The sequence below is a fragment of the Nicotiana sylvestris genome, chromosome 6 (assembly GCF_000393655.2).
Source record: "Nicotiana sylvestris chromosome 6, ASM39365v2, whole genome shotgun sequence".
NCBI lineage: Eukaryota > Viridiplantae > Streptophyta > Magnoliopsida > Solanales > Solanaceae > Nicotiana > Nicotiana sylvestris.
This window is the reverse complement of record NC_091062.1, coordinates 188,688,209-188,708,596: the sequence shown is the minus strand read 5'-3', so window position 1 is coordinate 188,708,596 and position 20,388 is coordinate 188,688,209. Positions and strand designations below refer to the sequence as shown.

General features: G+C 35.6%; 1 protein-coding gene across 3 annotated transcripts; it reads right to left on the bottom strand.

The window, feature by feature from the left end:
- Positions 1–758: 758 nt before the first annotated feature.
- LOC104217771 (tropinone reductase homolog At5g06060-like) lies at positions 759–13,975 on the bottom strand. 3 transcript variants are annotated; one of them, XM_070147714.1, is made up of 5 exons: positions 13,545–13,973; positions 3,518–3,619; positions 2,349–2,556; positions 2,148–2,254; positions 759–1,157 (listed from the first exon to the last, which is right to left on the bottom strand). In XM_070147714.1, the coding sequence occupies exons 2-5, from the start codon at positions 3,602–3,604 to the stop codon at positions 963–965; spliced, it is 597 nt and encodes a 198-aa protein (XP_070003815.1). In that variant the 5' UTR covers positions 3,605–3,619; positions 13,545–13,973; the 3' UTR covers positions 759–962. The 3 variants fall into 3 exon arrangements, with proteins under 3 accessions (XP_070003815.1, XP_009766392.2, XP_070003816.1); XM_009768090.2 differs by lacking the exon at positions 13,545–13,973 and adding an exon at positions 2,646–2,716 and having other exon boundaries at positions 3,518–3,608; XM_070147715.1 differs by lacking the exon at positions 759–1,157 and adding an exon at positions 1,631–1,794 and having other exon boundaries at positions 13,545–13,975.
- Between the last annotated feature and the right edge of the window lie 6,413 nt (positions 13,976–20,388).

Here is a 20,388-nt window from a genome sequence, read left to right as displayed (position 1 = left end):
CCATTTCATATTAGATGAGGTATTTTTACTTGGCATGAAATTTAAGAAAAAAGAAGAAGACTTTTGAAACTTGTGGTCTTAAAAGCTTAAGGGGTAAAAGGTTTGTGAGGTCATGACGTTTGTGTGGCTATAAAAACTTCTCATTAAAGGTAAATGTGTAAAATGAAAAGTTTGAAGTTTGAATTATTTCTAAATTTAGAAATGTATCATTTGTTTTAGAACAAACAAAAAGGGAAAGTACCTTATCTAATATAAAACAGAGGGAATAGCTATTACTAATTATTCTGCTTTTCTTTTTATGTTATGTTATTATATTGATGAGTTTATATTTGGAAACTCCATAAACCATGCTTGGAGTGTTGTATTATGTAGACCTGAATAACGGAAAGGGGACAATATAATACCCATTAATGTTTTTATATTTAAAAACTCACTCATTTTAAAGCTAGAATTTTAATTTAACAAAAATATACTATTTGAGCAAAAGCAATTATGTTCTACCGAACCCAATACCTGAACTTCTACCTCCGCCCCTATTTTAAAATTCTCATTTATCTTTAACGGAATGCCCTTGTAAACATAGATATGTGGCACGTTCAAAAGCACAGCTTTGCTAGAAAAGTCTATCTTTCTTTCTTAAAACCAATTCCAACGATAGCGAGATTGTAATAAAATTCTAACTAGACCCCGATTGCTTTCTTGAAATTAATTGATAGGCACTTAATTTCTATGAACAAGCGGACGATATGCAACATCAATCAAGGTAAAACGGTCTGCGCTATAATGCACAAAAGCCCTCCTTAATATTTAACAAATTGAAATGATCACAAGTTTTATTCTTAATGCTTTCAACTGGAATTAACACACTTGAGAAATTAAACACATAACATGAGCAAATACAGCATTATTACAAAGGTACTAAGGTAGAAACTCTGCCACCATTAATTTTCAACAAGAACTAATTAAAATTCTGGCCGTTGGAATTGGAAACCACAGATAGTGAAGCCTCCGTCAACAACAATAACCTGTCCAGTGATGTAGGAAGCAGCAGGAAGACACAGATAAGCCACTAGAGATGAAACTTCTTCAACTTCTCCTGGTCGTTTAAGAGGAGTTCTTGACATTAATCCGTCTAAAAATGTTTTATCCTTGACCAACTGTTAATAAAGCCATCAAATTCATCATTTTGATTCAAAATCAGGTTATCATGCATTTTATTATTTAACTTTTATACACCCACCGTTTGAAAAATAATACTATTAGATCACTTGAAAGGTAATTACACGAATAACTTTTTGAATTAGTAACCTTCAAAATAAGTCAACTAATCTTCTTAAAAAAAAAAAGGCAGCTTGGTGTAAAAAGTATCATGCGTTCACGTAGGGTCCGCAGAAGTCTGCATCCTAAGGGGATGTGATGTAGGCTGTCTATCCTGATGCACAGAGGCGGATCTAGGATTTCTTGAACATGAGTGCACCATTAAAAAAGTAGGGGGGGAAAAGTATTAAGTGAAAATTGATCGCTATTACTCTGGGTGAATAACCCAATACTCAACCAAGTGTACCATTCAGTCTTTTTGGAGCATGGGTTCCAACACATAATATTAGACAAATTCTAGAAAATACGTACATAAAATATCTAGTTTGACGGAAAGACCATGGGTTCACGTGCCCCCTGATTTGGGCTATACATCCGCCCCTGCTGATGCAAGCATCAATTAATGATTCCACTGCTCGAACTTGCGACCTATGGGTCACACGGACACAACTTTAACGTCGCTCCAAGACTCTCCTCCTGTAACGTGTTAAATTGGAGAGATGGTATAAAAGTTTCATTACACTGGTAACGGATATAAGTGTAAAACTTCTTACGGAGACAATATACAAGTTTTTGCACCATCAGTTCACGATAGCCTTATAATAACAGGAAACTGTCTATAGTAATCTTAAAAGTTGGTTCAACCAGTTTTTAATTTTAAAATTATCAAAATATTCTCTTAATTTAACAAAGTAAAAAGGAAGTTAATAACCTGTCACGATTGGCTAAAATACATGGAAATGTATAAGAAAATTATATAGTGATCGATGTATATAAGTTAAATCCATAGTAAAATGCAGGAGCGTTGAAGCAAGACGAGAGAATATTACATGTTCCACGAGTGGCGTATTTATGAACCAGGGCACAACGCCATTAACCCGAATACCATCTTTAGCCCATTCACAAGCCAAATGTCTCGTAAGCTGATTCATTGCCGCTGCAATCAGTTAATAAGAAGAAACAAAGTTATATTCTTTAGTACGACATTGATTTGTTCAGTGTTTTAAAGGATAGAAATGAGTGTATGTCACCTTTTGTTGGTCTGTAAATAGAAGTACCGGACACGTGCACAAGACTGGACGCAGAAGAATTGAAAACAATAATTCCAGCTCCAGATGCTTTCAGAAGAGGATGAGCAATTTGACAGAGATGGAATGAAGATTCATAATTTGTAGCAAATATGTGTGCATAATCTTCGGTGGTATATTCGACAGTAATGCTTGTTCCAACATTATTAATCTACAGCAAGAAGATAAACTTGGTTGAAAATTAAAGAGTTACAATACTTTAACCAACAATATAATTAACACTTAGGATATAGTTCTCACAAGAATGTTGAGTTTTCCATCGAATGCAGAGGAAGCCTTTTCCATGCGCAAGTTCCTCTACAACTGCACGCCTAAAGAATAACACACAGTCGCCATATATTTTCCGGTGTTTGATTGGTGAGTGATTTTTTTTAAAGTACATATATGTACAGCAATAACAACGAATCCAACAAGTGGGGTCAGAAGAAGGTAGTGAGTACACAACTTTATCACTACCTTTAAGCAAGTAGAGAGGTTGTTTTCAATAGATTATCGGCTCAAAACTAACATGTATAATCACAATAGTATAGATGAAGACATGAAATAGTGTAGAATTCATAAAGAGAAGCAGTAGCAACAACAAGATAACAGTAAAAAGGAATTATAAACAACATCAGGTAGTAATAGAAATCTAAGAATATGGAAATACGTAATAATACTACCAATATTGGTATGAAAGGAAAGACGCTCGACTGCTAGCTAACTTTCTACCCTAATTCTCGACATCCACACCCTCTTATTAAAGGTCATGTCCTCATTAAGCTTGAAGATATGTCATGTTTTGCCTAATCACCTTATTTCCAATACTTTTTCGGCCTAGCTCTACCTCTTCTCATACTCACAATTGTTAATCTCTCACACCTCTTCACTGGAGAATTCAGGCATCGCTTTTATTAATGATATTGTCTAATTAGTGTTAGTTGGAACAACTAATAAGAAGTTAAAAGTTTCCCTGCGTAAGTGAGGTAAGTCCTTTGTCATTTCTCCTTTCAAAAGAAAAATCTGGTAATTAAACATCAACAAAATGACTTTATAAAAAAAATATTTGCTTGAAACATGACTTCCATCAATACCAAACACTACAGTAAAAGAAAATTTAAAATATAACTCACCCAATTCCAGAAGTGCCACCAGTGATCGACAAGAGCAGTCAAACCAGTAAGAGACCATCTCTTGGCAAATCCTTCAATCTTCGCCATTGAGTAATTTCTTTGCTGCAAGATAATATTGTTCAAGAAAGTTTTTGAGGTATATATATAACCATTTTCAATAAAGAATTAGAGTATTTACTATTTTTATCTCTAACATCGTTAGTTCCCTAATAAATGTTGCTCCCATTTTTTTTATTTTATTTCCATTTTTGATTAGTTTCACGTCCTACCTAGTATGGTTGTTAAAGATAAGTAAACAATACTTACAAGCTTTAAAATTTAATAGAAATTTCCAGCAAACTTGTAGAATCCATAGTCAACAGGAGTGTTTTAATCTAGCAGCTAGTTCTTAGGTCAAATAGATACTTATAGTTTGCATAGGATGTGTGCCGAACCCCTCATCTTCACGAAATTCTATGTATTGACTAATGATGGGTCCATACGCATTAAAAGAAAAGAAAAAAATAAAAAAGATGTCAGATAACCAAAACAACTTTTGGTCAGACTTGGTATTGATATCAATTTGCAAATAATGCAAATTTTCAAGCTGCACTAACAAGTTGCAACGAGACAAGCCTTCTCATTGATTGAGCTTTATTCTTTAGACACACAAAAGAAGAGAAATCTCATAGACAGTGTGAGGTAGGAAATAGTTTCTGTGAGAAAAAAAGTAAAGAGTGTGAGCGACATGGTAGTGAGGTGAGAATCTCAAAAGAGGGTTATTTCTTTTAAGTGTATAGTGGTCCCTAAAATATTTTATTTGAGACTATAAAGTGTAAAATTACTCATTATAGTAGATTATTTTGCTCCTCTCGGTTCTGCAGGTTTTTTCCTTATTCAAAAGAGTTATTCACATTAAAATCTTGGTGTTTTTGTTGTTCTTTTTGTTCTTGTTGATTACCGTATTTCGCTACTATGCTATTATTACTGTAAATATTATTTTTTATGGGGAGTTTATTCCCCACAATTAATATGTAATTAATCGAACACTATTTAAAAACAACTCTTATACTCATAAACAAACTGTTCCAAATGTTCATGAAAATTCTTGCTCATGTTGAACCATTTATATCTATATACATCAGGATTCCAATTCATGGAATTCTCGATGTGAGAAATAAAAAATAAGAAATCCGAATATTTCTTCTGACTCTTTTTCAAATTCAAAAAATATTAGTTGGTCGAATATTTCATTATGGTATTCAAACATCTGAACCTACTCAAAGTTAGTGTTTGACGCGTGCAGCACAAATGCAATCATTAATTTGCATGAATCTGCTCCTATGGACATGGTCATCACGGTGGAGATTCATACAGGTATTTGCCGAAAGGCTTTTCCTTTTACTTACTTTGATGCCCTATTTTCTATAGTCAAAGGAAAGCATACTACGATGGATTAATCACCAAGGTGAGTGATAAGCTGCAATCGTGGAAAGGAAAATCACTTTCAATAAGAGGAAGGGCAATCTTGACCAAACATGTGTTGCAAAGCATCCCTATTCATTTGTTGTCTGCAGTAAATCTGCCAGATTATGTGATTGCTCATATACATCGTATGTTGCAAGGTTTTTCTGGACTAATTCATGTTGTGATATTTTCAAAATTGGACAAATATCTTTTTAATTGGCAATGAAGAAGTGAGTGTAGCAATTGCATAGAAAATTCAAGACAAGTGTTATAACTTGCCATCCTTCAAACCTCTCTTAAAGCCTATAAATAGGCATTCAACATAAGCATCAACCATCAGCAAATTTCCTTTGCTTTTTCGTTCTTCACTAGCTTCCCTTTGTTGTATTTCCTTTTGCAAAATTTAGTAGTCTATTTTCTATTGTTTCCCTTTTTTAAATAGTTGGGTTTGTAATTTAATATTTTGCTGATTCTTGTATCCTCTTAAGTAGAGATAAGCTTGTTTAATCCTGGAGAAATATTTAACACTGCTGAAATAGTTTCTTAGGACAGTACCCAACATGACTCAAGTCAATTCGTGTATCTGCTTATAACTAATTTATTGTAGTATTATTGTTATTTTCCTGTGTTATTTCCCTATAACTCCACAGACGGAAAGGGTAGACATTTGGCAGCATGGATAAACTTATGTTTATCAAAAAAAGGAAGGAGGTGTGGGATTTCGGTCTATGTTTGATGTGTTCAAGGCCTTGTTTTGTAAACTGTGGTGGAACTTTAGAGCAAAGGACATAAAAAAACTCTCTCGAAAGAATTTATGGTGGTTAAATACTGCAAGAAACATGGCCCAACGATGGTGCAATAGAAATATGGATTGCATGTGCGGCGAAAAATGTTACAATGTAGAGAGCTTATAGACCACCAAATTTGGTCGCAAGTAAAAGAAGGATCTTCTAATTTTTTGCATGATAATCGAACAGGTTTGGGGCCTCTATATGATGTCACACCATCAGATTTTTAGGGCAACGAAGATGTACAATATGTTCATGAATTTGCCGAGGAAAATGAGTGGAACTTGACCAAATTAAAGGACTATTTACCAGAGGATATTGTGCATGCAGCATATTGTGGAGAGGGTCAAACCTCCAGTGAGTGGTTCTGAAAAAGATTAATTATGGTGAATTTTGTTCAAGTTGTCTACATACTTTGTCCTAAATTAATTTACATCACATGCAATAATAATTCAAAATCATATAACGAACAAGCACGTGACATAAAAACGAAATTCAACATACTTCTAACATGTTTATCTTATATATTACATAAAATAATTCATACCAGGACATTATTATTATTTAATATCTCATAAACTAATAACAATTAAGATAACTATATAATATAATAACCCATTATAGATTACCGTCCTATCTTATATGAATTTTCAAATTCAAGTTAGGAACTATCTCAGTAGTTTAACTTATATGAATACATATTTTATTCAGAATAAAATAATATCAATCCATATGCATTTAAACAATTTGACTATTGCACAAGACATAAGGATAATGGTTTGAACTCTTCAAATAAATCTTAAAATATTTTGTAAATAAATTTTAGACACGAGAAACCATGGCTCTGTGTAATGACCTAAATTTTCGTTCTAAGAATTAGCATTTTCGTTCAGCGGCTTAAGACCTTGAGAAGCTTTGTAATATGCATCATGACCCGCATGTATGGCCGAGTTTGGTTTTCGTAAGATTCGGAGTTAAATTTAAAAATAATAATAAAAAAATCTTATTTTTGAAGCTTAAATAGAAAGAGTTGACCGGAGAGTTGACTTTTGAGCAAACAACCCCAAATTGGAATTCTAATGATGTCAATAGCTCCGTATGGTGATTTCGGACTTAGACGTATATCTGAAATTGGATTTGGAAGTCCATAGGACAAATCGCCACGTTTTGGCGAAGTAAGAAAGTTGACGTGTTCTAATTTTATTATTTTATATGTGGAAGAGGTTTATTACTATGATGGATACCAATTGGATATGATAGCAAGTGTACAAGGTGTACTACAAGGTATATGGGGTCTAAGGAAAGTCCTAAGTCTAAGCCAAGTTGGGAAAATTTCATAATAGACTAAAGTTGCAAATGAGTACGCACAAAACCTCACTTTGGATGGGAATATCTACATATATATAAGAATTTGTATGATGCACAACCTATCAAATTAAAGCTCTATGAGTCTAGTTTCCAGAACATCAAACTATATGTCATTTGGAGGTGTATACAGAAAGTTATGACCATTTTACCGGACATGTGTCATATGCGCGCCCAGGTGCGCGACCACGCATATTCGAAAGTTTCTGCCTATGAGTGTGGCTGGAGCACGGCCTGAGTGCGACCGCGCTCGTAAAAAATCGCTATAATACCCCTGGATAGTGTATAAACCGAAGGGGTCCAACATTTCTTCCATTTTTGGTCATTCAAGCTCGGATTTGGGCGATTTCAAAATGTTTTTTTCACGATTTCGACTTGGGTAAGTGTTCTATATCCGGAAGTGATTACGTTTCATGAATCTATATCAATATTCATCGTTTATTTCGGATTTGGATGAAAGAAATTGTGGTTTTTGTAAAACTTTTCAAAAATGAAAATTTAGGATTTGAAGGTCCATTTGACATCGGAATTCGATAATTTTTGTATGGTTGAACTCGTATCGGAATGGGTTGTCGGATTTTATGAGTTTCGTCGAATTCCGATACGTGGGCCCCACGGGCAATTTTTGAGCTAAATTCGGATTTTAATCTAGAAAATTTGTAAATTCATATAGAATTAGTTCCTATCATTCGTGTTGAGTATTTTGAATTGGTTATGACTAGATTTGAGGATTTCGGGCACGAATTCGCGAGGCAAAGGCTTATTGGAAATTTTGAATTGGTTGCAAAGCGAGGTAAGTGTTTGGTCTAACCTTAGCTAGAGGGATTAGGAGTTGTGTCGTATTTTCTATGTGTTAATTGTTGAGTACGCCGTATAGGCATGGTGACGAGTATCTATACGTTAGTGTCAAGCATGCCCGTGAGTCTTATATTATGATTAATGTGATTCCGTTTCGTATTGTTTATGCTCTATATGATAATTTCTATTGAGGAATATAACTTGTGAAGGTATTATGGTTAATTGTTGAACATGGTAGAGCGTTGGCTCAAGTTGAGAATTGAGAATTGAATTGTTGAGCATTGGCTCAAATTAAGAATTGAATTGTTGAACATTTTAGAGCATTGGCTCAAGTTGTGAATCGAGTTGTGAAGTAAATGTGAAAAAGAGAAGAGGTTGATGATATTATCTCCCTTGTCGGGACGTTATTATTCATGATATTATTTTTCTTGTCGGGTTTTTTATTGTGATATTTTTTATTTTTTCTTGCCCAAATTGCTTTGTGATTGTTGCTTGGGTGAGGAAGAGTGATAAAGCACGAAGGGTGATGCCGTGCACATTTATATTATTCATATGGTGAGGAAAGAGTGATAAAGCACAAAGGGTAATGTCGTGCACATTTATATTATTCATATGGTGAGGAAAGAGTGATAAAGCACGAAGGGTGATGCCGTGCACATTTATATTATTCATATGGTGAGGAAAGAGTGATAAAGCACGAAGGGTGATTCCGTGCCGCACGATGTACAATTCCGTGCCAATTACATTGATTTTACAGTGAGGATGAAAGTAAAAGCACGAAGGGTGATGTCGTGTAGTTTATATCGATTCTTATGGTGAGGACGAGAGTAAAAGTACGAAGGGTGATGTCGTGCACTTGTCCTTGATTTTTCCTGATTCTAATTGAGTTATGTTTTCCTTTACGTTTATTTACTGATTTTCTGTTGTTACTTGATTTTATTTCGATGTTATAGATTCCCTTACCCGATTTGCCTTGTGTTTTTTACTTGGGTGAGGAAGAGTGTAAAGCATGAAGGGTGATGCCGTGTATTATTTTGGTGAGAGAGTGTTAAAGCACGAAGGGTGATGTCGTGTATTATTTTGGTGAGAGAGTGTTAAAGCACGAAGGGTGATGTCGTACACTTTCTGTTTGTTGTGTTTACTTGTTATTAACAATTCAAGTGTATTAACTGTATAGATCCCTTTTCAAGTGTATTCAAGTGTATTAAGACCAGAGATGTGGTTATGGTCATACATATGATGTGTTTCATGTCCCGATATCTTTATGATAATGTCACGCTTGTAATGCAGAGATTTGTGTTATTGATATATACATTGTGGTGCTTTGTTGGGTTGTGGATGTGTTGTTAGGAGTTGTTTTGGTGTTACTCTGATAGGTGGATAGGCCCAATTATAGGGGAGACTCTGCCAAAATTTCTAAAAAATTTGAGAGTTAGAAAAATTTGGGACATTAAGATGTGCGAAAAAAAAGTTACACTATGTCTTTGAGGGCGGACTCTACTTCTTATTTGAGGATGAATGACCCTAAGTGAGGGAGGATGTAACAACCGTTAAGCGCTATTAAAAAGTTGATGCTTGCGTAGGCACGAGTTGCTATAGCCAGGTGAGACTAATATCGTGTGATGATGTGAAAATCGGACCTTTTGAAAATGATCGGAGTGTAAGATATTTGGTCTTAAAGTTTAAAAGAAAAAAAAATATGGAGGAAAGAAACAATCTCAATTGAGATGGTATTGTCGTACATATTTCGAATGCGGTAATGTGGGATCAACCGCGAGTATTGGTGTAAAAGTAAAATCATCAAGTTGGTAACCTCCGAATAATTCTTAGTACGTTCGAGGACGAACATTTGTTTAAGAGGTGGCGAATGTAATGACCCGAATTTTGGTTCTAAGAATTAGTATTTCCGTTTAGCGTCTTAAGACCTTGAGAAGTTTCGTAATATGCATCATGACCGGCATGTATGATCGAATTTGGTTTTCGTAAGATTCAGAGTTAAATTTAAAAATAATAATAATAAAAATCTTATTTTTGAAGCTCAAATGGAAAAAGTTGACCGGAGAGTTGACTTTTGAGCAAACGACCCCAAATTGGAATTCTAATGATGTTAACAGCTTCATTTGATGATTTCGGACTTAGATGTGTGTCCGAAATTGGATTTGGAAGTCCATAGGACAATTCGACGCGTTTTGGCGAAGTAAGAAAGTTGACGTGTTCTAATTATATTATTTTATATGTGGAAGAGGTCTATTACTATGATGGATACCAATTGGATATGATACAAGTGTACGAGGTGTACTACAAGGTATATGGGGTCTAAGGAAAGTCCTAAGTCTAAGCCAAGTTGGGAAAATTTCATAATAGACTAAAGTTGCAAATGAGTACGCACAAGACCTTACTTTGGACGCGCATATATACATATATATAAGGAGTTGTGTGATGTACAACCTATCAAATTAAAACTCTAAGAGTCTAGTTTCCAGAACATCAAACCGTATGTCATTTGGAAGTATATACAGAAAGTTATGACCATTTTACCGGACATGTGTCATATGCGCGGCCAGGTGCGCGACCACGCATATTCGAAAGTTTCTGCCTGTGAGCACGGCCTGAGCGCGACCGCGCTCGTAAAAAATCTCTATAATACCCCTGGACAGTGTATAACCAGAAGGTGTCCAAAATTTCTTCCATTTTTGGTCATTCAAGCTCGGATTTGGGCGATTTTAAAGGGGGGTTTTCACGATTTCGACTTGGGTAAGTGTTCTATATCCGGAAGTGATTACATTTCATGAATCTATATCAATATTCATCGTTTATTTCGGATTTGGATGAAAGAAATTGTAGTTTTTGTAAAACTTTTCAAAAATGAAAATTTAGGAGTTAAAGGTCCATTTGACATCGGAATTTGATATTTTTGTATGGTTGAACTCGTATCGGAATGGGTTATCGGATTTTACGAGTTTCGTCGGATTCCGATACGTGGGCTCCACGGGCAATTTTTGAGCTAAATTTCGGATTTTAATCCGAAAAATTTGTAAATTCATATAGAATTAGTTCTACGATTTGTGTTGGGTATTTTGAATTGCTTATGACTAGATTTGAGGATTTCGGGCATGAATTCGCGAGGCAAAGGCTTATTGGAAATTTTAAATTGGTTGCAAAGCGAGGTAAGTATTTGGTCTAACCTTAGCTTGAGGGATTAGGAGTTGTGTCCTATTTTTTATGTGTTAATTGTTGAGTACGACGTATAGGCATGGTGACGAGTATCTATACGTTATTGTCAAGTATGCCCGTAAGTCTTATACTATGATTAATGTGATTCCGTTTCGTACTGTTTATGCTCTATATGATAATTTCTATTGGGGAATATAACTTGTGAAAGTATTATGGTTAATTGTTGAACATGGTAGAGCGTTGGCTCAAGTTAAGAATTGAATTGTTGAACATTGGCTCAAATTTAGAATTGAATTGTTGAACATTGGCTCAAGTTATGAAGTAAATGTGAAAAAGAGAAGAGGTTGATGATATTATCTCCCTTGCCGAGACGTTATTATTCATGATATTGTTTCCCTTGCTGGGGTTTTATTGTGATATTTTTGATTTTCCCTTGCCCAAATTGCTTTGTAATTGTTGCTTGGGTGAGGAAGAGTGATAAAGCACGAAGGGTGATACCGTGCACATTTATATTATTCATATGGTGAGGAAAGAGTGATAAAGTACGAAGGGTGATGTCGTGCACATTTATATTATTCATATAGTGAGGAAAGAGTGATAAAGCACGAAGGGTGATGCCGTATCGCACAATGTACAATTCCGTGCAAATTACATTGATTTTACAGTGAGGATGAGAGTAAAAGCACGAAGGGTGATGTCGTGTAGTTTATATCGATTCTTATGGTGAGGACGAGAGTAAAAGTACGAAGGGTGATGTCGTGCACTTGTCCTTGATTTTTCCTGATTCTAATTGAGTTATGTTGTCCTTTACGTTTATTTACTGATTTTCTGTTGTTACTTGATTTTATTCGATGTTATAGATTCCCTTACCCTATTTGCTTTGTGTTTGTTGCTTGGGTGAGGAAGAGTGTAAAGCATGAAGGGTGATGCCGTGTATTGTTTTGGTGAGAGTGTTAAAGTATGAAGGGTGATGCCATGTATTATTTTGGTGAGAGAGTGTTAAATCACGAAGGGTGATGTCGTGCACTTTCTGTTTGATGTGTTTACTTGTTATTAACAATTCAAGTGTATCAATTGTTTAGATCCCTTTACTGTTGTGATCCATTGTGTTGGAATCCATAGTGTTAACAATACTTTGCCTTATTTTTTTTATATGTTCAATACTTCAAATTTCAACAATTGTTACAATTTTTTAACTCAATTGATTTCTCACCTAAAGTTTTCTTATACCGTTTGAGGTCGTACTTTACTTAAAAAGGAATTTCTGCAATGTTTTGAGTTATTAATATCTCGTATTAAAGGTAATGACTCATTCGATATTGTAATTTAATTGAAAAGGGTATTTTCTTTATCAAATGATTTCAAAAGAACACTTTATCTTTTCTTGTTGATTTCCTAATTGGGTTGGAAGTTGTACTCTACTTTATGTTAAATGAATGAGGCTCCTTGAACATTCTTGAATTGTATTGGGTTATGGAACCTATGAACTGAGTAACATGAGAATATTGTTGTGGAATGTGAGACAGAAATATGTGGGCACAAGGTGCCGGGGAAAATATTATGATTTTATTTAATAGAACATGAGTTGTCCGTGCGGTTGTGATATATATAAACATGGGCACGAGGTGCCGTAAAAATATGAAAGTGGGCTGAGACCTATATTATTTATGATTATAAAATGAAGTGTCACAAGGTGACCTTTACTCGAAAGAATTATATTCGAAAGATGCTTATTTGAAAGATTTGATTAATTGATTGTACTTGTATTTATTATTTGTTGAGAAACATTTATGTTGTTCTTGTTGCCTGCTATTTATATCACTGGTTGATCATTGTTGCCACCATTGTTATTTGCTTCCTATTATTTTTGTACGCTATATTGCACAGGTTTATTTGGTAGTCTGGTCCTAGCCTTGTCACTACTTCGCCGAGGTTAGGCTAGGCACTTACCAGCACATGGGGTCGGTTGTGCTGATACTACACTTCTGTACATTTTTGTGTACAGATCCAGGTATTTGATCGATAGAAGCTATTCGTTGCGGTGAAAACTCAAGGTAAACCTGCTACAGCATTCGCAGTCCTCGGAGTCACCTTCAATTGAGCTTATTTCCATATGTTCCCTTGTTTCGGAACAGTGATGTATTTATGTTTTATGTCTACTCCTAGAAAGGCTTATGACTTGTACTACTGGTTTTGAGAATTGTATTTTGTTCAGAGTAATTTAATTTAAAGTTAGTAAATACCCATATTATTATAGTAAACGTTAAGCTTACCTAGTTTAGAAACTAGGTGTCATCACGACTTCTTTGGAGGGATTTTTGGGTCGTGACACTTTGATACCACTGTTGGATTGAGGGAGGTGTTCATAACACGCCGTGAAAGACAATAATAATCCTCGGAAGAACTTTTCGTGTTTAAAATTTATTTACATGTCAAAGATTGGATCTAAGACGTACCTGGTGAAGAGAGTCTCGTTTTGCACTATTGCTTTCTCAAAGTAATTTTCTTCTCAAGAATAACTTTCTTGGTTTCTGCGTGACTTTACAATATGTATAAGATCTATTTCTCTTATTCTAAATTAGGAACACATATATATACACATAATTTCCATTGGAAAGTACAAATCACATGCTAGAAATTTCATAGCAGACTCTTTATGAAATCCAATTCCAATTGGAATTCTCCTTTATGAGCTTTCACATACTTAATCCAATTCAAACTTGGATTCTAGCTTTAGAAATAGTTTCCAATTATAAAATTCAAATCCCACCTCAATGCCGAACTCTTTATGGAATCCAATTCCAATTGGAAATCTCCTTTATGAACTTTCACATACCTAATCCAATTCAAACTTGGATTCTATCTTTAGAAATATTTTTCAATTATAAAATTCAAATCACATCTCAATGCCAAACTCTTTATAGAATTCAATTCCAATTGGAATTCTCCTTTATGAGCTTTCACATACCTAATCTAATTCAAACTTGGATTCTAGATTTAGAAATATATTAGTATTATAAAATTCAAATCCCATCTCAATGAGTTGAATTTGCCGAACTCTTTATGAAATCCAATTCCAATTGGAATTCTCCTTTATGAGCTTTCAGATACCTAATCCAATTCAAACTTGGATTCTAGCTTTAGAAATATTTCAATTCCTAATTAAATTTTCACAATCAAGTCTTTAATAATATATATATATATATATATATATATATATATATATATATATATATATATATATATATATATATATATCCATTATATAAATAACTATTAATTATATATATCACATAAATATTTTAACCAAGAGATATAATTTAAATTTCTATTTCAAATAGAAAACTTCAACTTGTCCACAATATTAATTTATCCTTTGTGCTAGCAAAGAATATAATAATATTTTATTTGGACTAATAACTAAATTTATTTGACTAAATTAAATTCTTTAATTTAATTATCTAAATAATAAAGTAATTAATTCTTTAGCACAGATCAGAACACTCGTTAGTGTGCGACCTCATAGGTTCAATACTAAGCCCGTAGTAAATTGAATACATCAATATACTAATCAAGAGTGGCGTCTAGCAACACTCCTTAATGACCGGATATCATGAATTATACAATTTACTCTGACGAACCGGTAGAAGAATAATATATTAAGTCCTTATAGCTCTGGGTCATCCTAGGATGTGGTTCAACTGTCAAATCCTAATAGGCGATCAACTATGTATTCATGTCAAATATAATCGATCATTGACTAACCTAAGAAACTCTTTTCTTCTTTCATTCAATCGCCTTGGCCAAGGTCTTAATTTGGTCGGTTATAATTTTTGACAACATAAAGCTTAAACTCATTACCAAGAGTTGATAGATTCTATCTTGATCAAGCACTAATTCTACAAGTATTTAATCGTACCCAATATCCTTTCAACTATCTCCCTAGGGCCATAAGTGTCTAGTATCAAAGCACAATAAATAACTTATTAATTACTATGATGATATCAGGTCAAAGGAAACTCTTACATTACATTTTTCAAGAAAATATCTTATTGACAGTTTATGGTAATTTTAACCATCAGAAATTATCCAATGAATCGGTTCAATGATCATATCTCTATATGCATCATCTATTTATTTGATTTAGTTAATAAGATCAATTAATATTTATCCCATAAAAACGATCAAATAAATACTTATCTAACCAGATTACTAGTGTCCAAATTAATAATCCTACAATCAAGAATAAATTTAGATTAAATTATAAGAGACTTTACTCTCATTATCATGATCTCCATCATTATGACAAGTTTTAAAATTTGATCAAGGACCTTATTAAGCTAATCAAGCAATTAATAATAAATATGATAAACGAATATCAAATGCCATATATTTTTATATCAAATAACATTTACAAAAAATATGTTCAAATCATCAAATATGAGATTGGATCTAGGGCATACCTAATATATTCCTAACAATCTCCCACTTGCGCTAGAGCCAATCGCTCATGTACTTATTCCTAATTTCCTGTCACGACCCAAATTTTTCACTCTCGGGAGTCGTGATGGCGCCTACTAGTGAAAGCTAGGCAAGCCAATCATTTGAATAATTTACCTTTTTCACCTTTTTAATCCTTTAACAATTAAGAGTCAACGTTATAAAAACAACGGAAATTAAAAGCGGAAGACTGAAACATAATATATTAATAAAGATACCAATACCAATCCATACATAAACTACTCAATACTGGTGTCACAATTTCACAGACTGTCTAGGAATATTACAAATAAAGGTCCGAAAGAGTTATTACAACACTATCTCTGATATACATAAAAGAAATAGAATAAAAGGATAGAAGGAGACGCTAGGGCCTGCGGACGCCTGCAGGACTACCTCGGATATCTGAATGGACAGAAGGCAGCAACCCCAAAGCTAAGGTCTGAAAGTTGCTGCACCAGGATATGCACACAGTGCAGAGTGTAGTATTAGCACAACCGACCCCATGTACTGGTAAGTGCCTAGCCTAACTTCGGCGAAGTAGTGACGTGGCTAGGACCAGACTACCAAATAAACCTGTGCAGTTAAATCATATACAACGGAAAATAAAAGCAGGAATGTACAGTTAAGACTAGGAGAGGGAAACATGCTGCGGGGAAACATCAAATGATAATAGAACAACAGGTAAATATAAGGAACACCATAACTCAGTCATCAACAAGAATCAGAAATCAAACAAGTGCACGGCATCACTCTTCGTGCTTTTACTCTCGTCCTCACTATAATAATCAATATAATCTGCACGGCATCATCCTTCGTGTTTTTACTCTCCTCACCATAAAATCAATATAATTGGCACAGAATTGTACATCGTGCAGCATGGCATCACCCTTCATGCTTTTACACTCTTCCTCACAAAATCATACACGGGATCACCCTTCGTGCTTTAACACTCTCTCACCAAATAATGCACGGCATCACCCTTCATCCTTTAATACTCTTCCTCACCCAAACAACGATCACAAAGCAATAAGGGCAAGGGAATCAACAAATTTACAATTAAATCCCGACAAGGGAACAATAGTACAACAGTCATATCCCGGCAAGGGAAACAATATCAAAAATAGCATCCCGGCAAGGGAGACAACATTAAACAACAATCATCCCGGCAAGGGAGACAATTTCATAATCCTCTTTTCTTTTTCACATTTACTTCACACTCAATTCACAATTTGAGCCAATGCTCTATAAGGTTCAATTGCCAATTATACTTCCACAAATCACTTTACAACTTGAGCCAACGCTCTTCAATGTTCAAATACCAATATTACTTCCACAAGTCTTGCTTAATAATAGAAATCATCACATAAAGCATGAACAATACAAACGGAATCACATTAATCATCATATAAGACTAACGGGCATGCTTGACACCAACGAATAGATACTCGTCACCATGCCTATACGTCGTACTCAACAATTAACACGTAGCAAATAGGACATGACTCCTAATCCCTCAAGCTAAGGTTAGACCAAACACTTACCTCGATGTCGCGAACACAATTCAAGCCTCAACTACCGCTTTACCTCTTGATTCCACCACCAACTCGCTCGTATCTAGCCACAAGTTACCTAACTATATCAATAAATGCTTAATGAATCAATTCTAATGCATGAAAATAGGTTTTCTAAAGTTTTTCCTAAAAAGTCAAAAATCGCCCCCGGGCCCACATGGTCAAAACCCGAGGTTCAAACCAAAACCCGATTACCCATTCCCCCACGAACCCAAATATATAATTTGTTTTGAAATCGGACCTTCAATCAAGGTCCAAATCCCCAAAATTTGAAAAACCTAGGTTCTACCCAAAATACCTAATCTTCCCATGAAAACCCTTGATTTTGAGTTGAAATAATGTGAAAAGATGTTAAAGATTGAAGAAAACGAGTTAAAAATGACTTACAATCGATTTGGAGAAGAACGTTTCTTTAGAAAATCGCCCAAGAGAGTTTATGTTTTGAAAGAGTTTGAAAAATGAAATATTTTCGGTTAAGTCATGAATTTTGCAGGTCGCAGATATCGCAATTGCGACAGGGTTCGCAATTCAGAACCTGCTAACCTCGCATTTGTGAACCCTGAGGATTCCAGTCCTCTTCGCATTTGCGATGCTGATGTCGCATTTGCGATAAATACATCGCATTTGCGACCAAGGCAGCCGAGGCCAAAATTCGCATTTATGACACATTGTTCGCATTTGCGAGCTATGCTTCGCAGATGCGAAGCCTGCAACACACCAGAATTTTCCTAAGTCCAAATTTCACTCCGTGGCCTATCCAAAACTCACCCCGAGCCCTTGGGGCTCCAAACCAAATATGCACACTAACCCAAAAACATCATATGGACTTGATCGTGCAATCAAATCACCAAAATAACCTCAACAACTATGAATTTAGCATCAAAATCAAAGAAAATCTCAAGAACTTTCAAAGTTTCAAATTTTACAACTAAGGCTCCAAATCACGTCATATGACCTCCGTTTCTTACCAAATTTTATAGGCTCGACTTAAATCACATATAAGACCTGTACCAGGCTCCGGAACCAAAATACGGGCCCGATACCATCAAATTCCAAACATATTTCATTTCGAAAAATTCATATATATTTCAGAAAATAATTTTCTTTAAAAATTCATTCCTCGAGCTTGGGACCTTGGAATTCAGATCCGGGCATATGGCAAAGTCTCATATTTTCCTACAAACCCTCTGGGACCGTCAATCACGGGTCTGGGTTCGTTTACCCAAAATGTTGCCCGAAGTCAACTTAAATTCATTTTAAAAGCAAATTTATCATTTTTCACAGATTTTTACATAATGGCTTTCCGGATACGCACCCGAACTGTGCAGAAAATCGAGGTGAGACAAAAAGAGGTTTTTAAGGCCTCGAAACACAAAATTTATTTCTAAAACAAGTGATGACCTGTTGGATCATCACATTCTCCACCTCTAAAACAACCGTTCGTCCTCGAACGGACATAAGAAGAAAGTACGTGAGTCGGAGAAAAGATGGGGATAACGGCTCCGCCTATCGCACTCGGACTCCCAGGTCGATGCCTCAACAGGCTGACCTCTCCACTGAACAAAAACAGAAGGGAAACTCTTCGATCTCAATTGACGAACCTGATGGTCTAGAATAGCTATTGTCTCCTCCTCATAGGACAAGTCCTTGTCTAACTGGATAGTGTTGAAATCTAAAACGTGGTATGGATCGCCGTGATACTTCCGAAGCATGAACACATAAAACAGTGGATGCACGACTGATAAGCTCGGCGGCAACGCAAGTCTGTAAGCCACCTTTCCCACTCAATCAAGAATCTCAAACGGGCCAATGAACCTAGGGATAAGCTTGCCCCTCTTCCCAAATCTCATCACGCCCTTCATAGGAGACACCCAAAGTAATACCCGCTCACCGACCATGAATGCCAAATCATGAACCTTACGGTCGGCATAACTCTTTTGCTTGGACTGAGCTGTACGAAGCCTATCCTGAATGATCCTGACCTTGTCCAAGGCATCCTGTACTAGATCCTACCTAACAATCGAGCCTCTCTCGGCTCAAACCATCCAACCGGCGACCGATACCACCTACCATATAAAGCCTCATAAAGAGCCATCTGGATGCTCGACTGGTAGCTGTTGTTGTAGGCAAACTCTACTAAAGGCAAAAACTGATCCCACGAGCCTCCAAAGTCAATGACACAAGCTCAAAGCATATCCTCCAAAATCTGAATAGTACGCTCGGACTGCCCATTTGTCTGAGGATGAAATGTTGTGCTCAACTCGACCCGCGTGCCCAACTTGTCACGACCCGGATTTTCCACCCTCGAGAGTCGTGATGGAGCCTACTAGTGAAAGCTAGGCAAGCCAACCATTTGAATTATTTACCTTTTTCCCCTTTTTTAATCCTTTAACAATTAAGAGCCAATGTTATAAAAATAGCGGAAATTAAAAGCGGAAGACTGAAATGGAATATATTAATAAAGATGCCAATACCAATCCATACATAAACTACCCAAGACTGATGTCACAATTTTACAGACTGTCTAGGAATACTACAAATAAAGGTCCGAAAGAGTTATTACAACACTGTCTCTGATATATATAAAAAAATAGAATAAAAGGATAGAAGGAGACGTCAGGGCCTGCGTACGCCTTCAGGACTACCTCGGATCTCCGAATAGACTGAAGGCATCAACCCCAAAGCTAAGGTCTGAAAGCTGCTACACCGGGATCTGCATAAAGTACAGAGTGTAGTATTAGCACAACCGACCCCATGTGCTGGTAAGTGCCTAGCCTAACCTCGGCGAAGTAGTGACAAGGCTATGACCAGACTACCAAATAAACCTGTGCAGTTAAATCATATACAGCGGAAAATAAAAGCAGGAATGTACAGTTAAGACTGGGAGGGGGAAACATGATACGGGAAACATCAAATGATAACAGAAGGACAACACGTAAATATAAGGAACACCATAACTCAATTATCAACAAGAATCAGAAATCAAACAAGTGCACGGCATCACCCTTCGTGCTTTTACTCTCGTCCTCACCATAAGAATCAATATAATCTGCACGACATTACCCTTCGTGCTTTTACTCTCGTCCTCACCATAAAATCAATATAATCAGCACGAAATTGTACATCGTGCGGCACAACATCACCCTTCATGCTTTTACACTCTTCCTCACAAAATCATACACGACATCACCCTTCGTGCGTTAACACTCTCTCACCAAAACAATGC

Bases quoted from the DNA above. Each gene is read 5' to 3' on its own strand.
- LOC104217771 (XM_070147714.1), bottom strand. From the start codon at position 3,604: ATGGCGAAGATTGAAGGATTTGCCAAGAGATGGTCTCTTACTGGTTTG. The intron at 2,557-3,517 runs GTGAGTTATATT...TTCTTGCTGTAG, and splicing joins GGTGGCACTTCTGGAATTGG to ATTAATAATGTTGGAACAAG. The intron at 2,255-2,348 runs GTGACATACACT...AACTGATTGCAG, and splicing joins TATTTACAGACCAACAAAAG to CGGCAATGAATCAGCTTACG.